A 7,436-nucleotide genomic window follows, 5' to 3' on the forward strand; every position below is an offset into this window, starting at 1 on the left:
CTTCTTAAAAGAAAGAGCCTAAGAACGAATTGGCTTGGTATGGGCAGAAAAAATTAGCAACACGTACACATGAAATTTTCATATAGTCTGGGCTATGACCACAACCATCGCCATAGGGAGTGGATGGTTTTATTAATGGGGCCCTCAATTCTCTCAGCCTCTGTCCTTACATCTTTCTTAAGTCAGGGGCCCCTACCTCACACATATACAAAAATTAATTCAAAATGCATTAAAGACCTAATTGTAAGACCTTAAACTATAAAACCTGGAGAAGAAAACATAGGCTCAAATCAGCATGACCTTGAATTAGGCAATGGTTTCTTCAATATGGTACCGAAAACAAAACCTACAGAAGAAAATGTAGATAGATTGGACTGTATCAGAATTAAAAGCTTTTTCGCTGTGAAGGGCACCATTAAGAAAGTGAAAAAACAACCCATGATATGGCAGAGAATATCTGTGAATCATAGATCTGATAAGGGATTTGTATCTGGAATAAAGAACACTCACAACTCAGCATTAAGAAGACAAATGGAACCAATTTAAAAATGGGTGAAGGATCTAAATAGACATTTCTCCAAAGAAGATATATAAATGGCCAATAAGCACATGAAAAGATGTTCAATACCATCAGCTATCAGAAAAATGCAAATCAGAACCACAGTGATATAACACTTTATTCGCACTAGGATGGCTATAATCAAAAAGACTGTCAATTAGAAGTGTGGGATAGGATGTGGAGAAATTGGAACCTTCATACACTGCTGGTGGGAATGTAAAATGTCGCAGCCACTTTGGAATACAGTCCGGGAATTCCTCAAAACGTTAAGCATAGAGTTACTGTATGACTCAACAATTTCATTCCTGGGTATACACACCCAAGAGATGTGAAACATACGCACACACAAAAACTTGTATACAAATGTTCAAAGCAGCATTACTCATAATAGCCCAAAAGTGGAAACAACCTAAACATCTATCAGGTGATGAATGCATAAATAAAAGGTGCTATGTCCATACAATGGAATATTATATGTCCGTAAAAAGGAATGAAGTACTGATATACACTACAACATAAATGAACCTTAAAAACATTATGCTCAGTGAAAGAAGCCAGTCGCAAAAGAACACATACTGTATTATTGCATTTATATGAAATGTCCAGAAGAGGCAAATCTGTAGAGACAGAAAATAGATCTGTGGTTGCCTAGGGCTGGGGTGGCAGCAGGTGAAAAGAGGAGTGACTACTAATAGGTGTGGGATTTGGGGGAAAGCTGAGGAAAAATTCTAAAGTTGATTTAGGTGATTGTTGCACAACTCTGTAAATACACTAAAAACTATTAAACCATTAAATTGTACCCTTTAAATAGATGACCGTATGATATGTGAATCATATTTCAGTAAAGCTGTTATTTTTAAAAATTCAGTGCAAGTTACATGCCAAACAATCAGAAAATTATTTTTAAACAACTTTATTGGGTTATAATTTACATATCATAAAATTCCTCCTTTTAAATGTACAGCTCAGTGAATTTTAATAAATTTACGAGCCGTATAGCCATTGCCACAATTCAGTTTTAGAACATTTTCATCACCCCAAAAGGATTCTTATGCCCGTTGCAATTTATACTAGTTGCCACCCCCAGCCTTAGGCAACCAATCATCTATTTCTATCACATTTTAATGCATTAAATTGATAAATCACACAATATATGATCTTTTGAATCTGGCCTTTTCATTTGGCATTACATTTTTGAGGTTCATCCCTGCTGCAGTACATAATGGTGTTCTGTTGCTTTCTATTGCTGAAGGGTATTTCTGTGTATGTGTTTTATATATATATATATATATATACATATATATATAAATCATACACACATATGTACACATAAAGGTACATATGTATGTATATACATGAACATGTGTGTGGATACATATATATATATATAGAGAGAGAGAGAGAGAGATACATACAGGTATACTCATGTCACATGCTAAAACATGTATATGATAATACAACACTGTCTTCCTTAATGTAGCTTTATAGTAAGTATTAAAATCAGGTAGAGTGAGTACTCCTACAATTTTGTACTTTTCCTCAAAATTATTTTGTCTCTTCTAGGTCCTTTGCATTCCCATATAAATTTTAGGGTGAATTTGTCAATTTCTGTAAGAAAGTCTTACAGTAACAAAACAGGCCCCACCCCAGAATCAAATTTCTCTTCTCTAAGGCAGTGCTTCTCTAACTTCAGTGTGCATATGTATCACCTGGGAATCCTGTAAGAGTGTGGATTTCAACTGAGTGGGTCTGGAGTGAGACCTGATACTCTGCATACCAGTTTCCACATCACACTTTGAGTAGAAAGACTCTAGAGTAAGGTGATAGATAGATATTGATAAGGTGATTGATAGATATTGCATTGGATCTATAGATCAGTTTCAGGAAATTTTTATCTTAATAATGTATCTTTCAATCCATAAACATAGAATGTCCGTCCATTTATTTATTCTTCTTGGATTCCTTTCGGCAAGATATTACAGCTTTCAGTGTGTAAATCTTTCACTTCTTTTGTAAAATTTATTCCAAAGTATTTATTTTTGACGCAACTACAAATGGAAATGTTTTCTTAATTTCATTTCAGATTGTCCACTGCTGGTGTCTATAAATACTGATGTAGGGATTAATCGTGTATCCCATGACTTAGATGAAATTTTTTATTCTACCGGGGGTAATTTTTGGTGTGGATTCTTGAGAATTTTCTACATACAGGATCATGTCATCTGGGAATAAAAAGTGTTTTTTTCTCCTTTCCAATAAGAATGCCCTTTATTCCTATTTCTATTTTATTTTATTTTGCATGATTGCACTGGATGGAACATCCACTGCAATGTGGAATAAAGCAGAGAGAACAGACATCCTTGTCTTGTTCCCGAACTAGTGGGAAAACATTTGGTCTTTGACCATTAAGTATGATGTTAACTACAGGGTTTTTGTAGATGCCCTTTATCAGTTTGAGGAAGTTCTCTTCTCTTCCTAGTTTGCTAAGAGCTTTTTATCTTGAATGAGTGTTAGATTTTGTCAAATTCTTTTTGTCTATTGAGATAATGATGTGGTTTCATCCTTTATTTATATAGCTTATTACATTACCTGCTTGAAAAGGTAATTGAAGTCTATTATTGTTGAATTGTCTATTTCTCCCTCAATTCTGTCAATTTTTGCTTCACATATTTTGGTCTCTGTTGTTGGGTGCTTTATGTTTATAATAGGTATATCTTCCCCCCAAATTGACCCTTATAATTATAAAACGTCTCCCTTTGTTTTTTTTTCAGTTTTCCCCACGTGTTTCTTTTCTTTGAAATTGAAGTCTAGTCGATTTACAATATTATATTAGTTTCAGGTGAACAGCAAAGTGATTCAGTATTTTTGCAGATTACGCTTCATTGTAAGTTATCACAAGATAATGGCTGTATTTCCCTGTGCTATACAGTATATCCTTCTTGCTTAGGTATTTTATACATAATAGTTTGTCTGTTAATCCCATACCCCTATTTTGTTCCTCCCCACTTCCCTCTCCCCTTGGTTAACCACAAGTTTGTTTTCTGTATCTGTGAGTCTGTTTTGCATATACATTCATTTGTATTATCTTTTAGATTCCATATATAAGTGATATCATACAATATTTGTCTTTCTCTCTCTGACTTGTTTCACTCAGCATAATATTCTCAAGGTCCATCCACATTGGTGTAAATGGCAGAAGTTCATTCTTTTTTGTGCCTGAGTCGCTGGGCTTTCCAACCCTCTGTGTAGCAATGTGCTGCCCCATCAAGCTACAGAAATGCCTACAAACCTCTTCTTTCATCCTCATTTCTTGTCACATGAAGAAACAAACACACTTTTCTCTTAACTGACATGAGTATCTCTAGTAAATGCAAAATATTTCAAAAGAAAAAAAAAAGAGAGAGGGAGAGAGAAAAACAAACTCTGCAACTAGACCAGAAATATTGAGGAAAATGAATTCATTCTTCACTGAATCTAGAACTGGGGAGTCATTTCTGATTGGGTTTTTGTTCCCGAACCTTCACCTCATATCCACATGGGATTATCTTCCTCACTGTCTCTGTGTCCAATAATGTCCCAGAGAGTCATTCATAACCACTTCCTGAGCACCTGCCATGGGCCAGAGGACACGCTGCAGAGAAACACCTCCTGCCTGTGATTCACTCTTCTCTCATGTGCACTTGGCATTTTTATACAAAAATGGAATTATCGTTAACGTCATAACCTGAGTGTTTTCAGGGCTTGTTCGTAAGCCTTTGCTTTAGGCCTAGATCACGATCTTTTCTTAGCATGTGTCCAGACTGATATATAAGCAAATCTGCTGTAAATGAAAGGACAGCTCATTAGAAATCGACCACCAAGGAAAAACCCTGATGTTATTTACACATGGAATCAGTTCCCATTCTGCTGGGGCCACAGATGCAGTTCCACAGGGGCTGGGTCCATTTCCCCCTTCCTCTTCTTAGCCTTGGCCTCTGAAAGGCTCACTGGTGTCCCCCTCTCAAGGAGATGGGAAAATGAAGGGTCATTTTGTCATCTGTGGAGGTGTGTGGTCTCTCTGTGTTGAAAGGATTTAATGATAAGATTTGTTTGGAAAATTATGACAGAGGGAGTCAGATGGACACACATACAGGACGGGAGGAACACAACAGAGAAAGTGAGGGAGATGATGGGGATGTTGAGGCAGAGAGGAAGGATGTTGAGAGATGGGACGCTAGGGGAGAGGCAGATAAACAGAGGAAGGGCACACAGAGGAAGGAGAGAGAGACAGATACAGAGAGCAAGGGAGACATCAACAAATGGGGTGGGGAAGCACACACACAGAACACATGGGGTGCCTGCACACATACAAACATGAAGAGAAAAACACACGCAGAGGTATCACAAAGATGCATGGAGAGAGACAGAAGACAGAGATGTAGATGGGGGAAGAGACCTACTGATGAAACCCCTTCCAGCCGATGCTTAACCTATTCCAAGAACGTGTGATAGTCTAAAAGAGCTATGGGGTAATAAGTTTATTATTTATAAACGTGTTTCCACTTCAAAAGGAAAAATGGTGGCAGACGGCCAAGGGTCATTTCCCTTGATTTATGAAATGGCTTTAACATTGAATCAGAAGTCCTCTCCCTTCGCTCTGTTTGTCGGCAAACCACAATTTGTGGTCATCTGTACAGCGACTAGCCCAGGCAGCAGTCCGTGTGCCCAGCGTGGGGCAGGGAGGAGCCAGGACCTAGTGGACACTTGTCAGAGCCCTGCTGGGGACCCACTGCCTGAGCCGTGTCCATATCTGTGGTTTTAGTGGAAACAGCCGCACAGCAGCCCCTGTCACCCTGCCGATAGAAGGGGTCCTGCAGACCTTACACGACTTGATCACCTACTTCCAGCCCCCGGAGGAGGAGATGCAGCATGAGGACAGGCAGAGCAAGCTCCGCTCACTCAAAAACAGGCAGAATCTTTTCAAGGAAGAGGTAAGTCCAAAACGTTAGAAATTGAGATTCTCTTTGTGTCCAGAGCTAAAGTACCCCCAATGATTACAATTTAGCTTTGTCTCCATGCATGCACGTGTTTAAGAAAGAGACAGAGAACAAGAGAGAGAGGAAGCTGGAAAGAACAGGATTCACTGGAAGCCGCCCTTCCCTGTGGGCACCCCTGATCACATTAGCAGCGAACATTGTCGTGCTTGTATGTCGGCACGTTCAAACCAGATTAATTTAAAGCCTCAGTGTCACCTATGTAGCCAAAATTCATCTTCCATAAATCTCAGCTATGAGAGTATGGCATTGGCTGTGATCACCACATTTTGGAAGGTGTCAGAATTACCCTGGAAACTTGTTGGAAAAATACAGATGCCGAGGTTCCACCACATCAGAAATGCCTGAGGAGCTGGTTTGAGAGATACAGATGCTACTATGCCTCAAGTTGAACTTGAGCCTCTGAGTCACTTGGGATGGGGCCTGGATATAGGGGAGATACTAACTTGGGGCTCTAGGGACCCTGGCCCCAGTTCTGGCTCCATCCCTGGCTGTGTGTGTCCTTAGACAAGTCACATGCCTTTTCTGAACTTGGACGTGATGATTTGGCACTAATTTGAAGGCCATGGTCATATTCCTGCAGCCCCCCATTCCTGGGGACAGGACTCGTGCCTTGGGTATCTCCAAAGTTGATGGCATGGGAAGTAGACCCCGTCCCTACCCAGCTTTCTGATGTGAGCAGACTTTGGCTGGGGGAACATTCTGTGTGCCTTATAGGTCTGCTGAAACTACACTTAACACCTCCCTCCTGCTCTTTAAGAACAGCTGGGCACCGATATTTTTACTGGGTGGCATAGTATTGTAAATTAGCTGAAAAGTAGTTTAAAATCCTCTTTTAGTCTTATTGTCTGTAAATTCCACCTCTTTTCAAGGGGATGGGGAGATGTCTTGTGCATCTAAGAGAAAAATAGGTCCGATATCCAGGGCTGTTTCTGGGTGGGTCAGAATCATTTCACACCTGACACAGGGCAGGCTTCTGTGAGACTCATTCATGCTCCCCCTTCCTCAGTATGTCCTTGGATTGAGTTAAACCCGTGGGGAGCAAACTCGTCAGAGGAGACTGCTGACACTCCCCAACTGGATGCTATTTAGGTCTCTGAGGCATAAAAATGCATGTTTTGTTTTGGGGAGGAAAAAACAACATCCAAACTGGCACCATGAAGGTCTTTTTGCATATTAGCATTATCAGCTTTAAAAGGTGAATGATATTGGAGAGGAAAGAACAAAAGGGATCCCATGATCTTAATCAAGTACTTTTTCTTTTTGCCCAACTCACCTTCACAGGGAATGTTGGCTCTTGTGTTAAACTGCATTGATCGCTTAAATATCTACAATAGCATAGCACACTTCACAGGGATTGCCAGGGAAGAGAGTGGGATGGCCTGGAAAGAAATTCTGAACCTCCTCTATAAATTGCTGGGTAAGTACATACCCAGAGCCCCCTCCCTGGGAAGGTGGCCAAGGGTGGTCTGTAGGTATTTCCATGGGACGAGCTAGGACTGTCATCCAGCCCCATTCTTTTGGAAGCTTTTGTTAAATCATCTGATTCTAAGCCAGCCATTCATTCTGTTAACTGGTAGCGTATCGTATTTTCCAAACTGACAGCAAGATGTCAGCAAGTAGAAGCAAATAGTGATCAGTTTTGCCAAAACTACCTGTGAAACCCTTAACAGTCACACTCCCCGAACCTCAATTCTTCATCTTTAAAATGAGGGAGCAAGACAAAAATACGTTTCAGGTACCCTCCAGTTCTAGACCTTTGGCACCTGCAGTTTGAGGATGTTTACCCTCTTCAACTGTGTGCCCTTTCACTGTCCACCTGTTGAGCCGTCATGATTCCTGCT

At 40.1% G+C, this 7,436-nt stretch overlaps 1 protein-coding gene across 1 annotated transcript in view; it reads left to right on the forward strand.

The window, feature by feature from the left end:
• RYR3 (ryanodine receptor 3) overlaps positions 1-7,436 on the forward strand; it is a 394,047-nt gene that overhangs the window by 115,061 nt on the left and 271,550 nt on the right. The window contains exons 15-16 of the mRNA XM_007462557.1: positions 5,361-5,529; positions 6,877-7,012. Coding sequence (XP_007462619.1) covers positions 5,361-5,529; positions 6,877-7,012 — 305 coding nt within the window. The remainder of the gene's footprint in view (positions 1-5,360; positions 5,530-6,876; positions 7,013-7,436) is intronic.

Source organism: Lipotes vexillifer, unplaced genomic scaffold, assembly GCF_000442215.2.
Source record: "Lipotes vexillifer unplaced genomic scaffold, Lipotes_vexillifer_v1.1 scaffold164, whole genome shotgun sequence".
NCBI classification, from domain to species: Eukaryota; Metazoa; Chordata; class Mammalia; order Artiodactyla; family Lipotidae; genus Lipotes; species Lipotes vexillifer.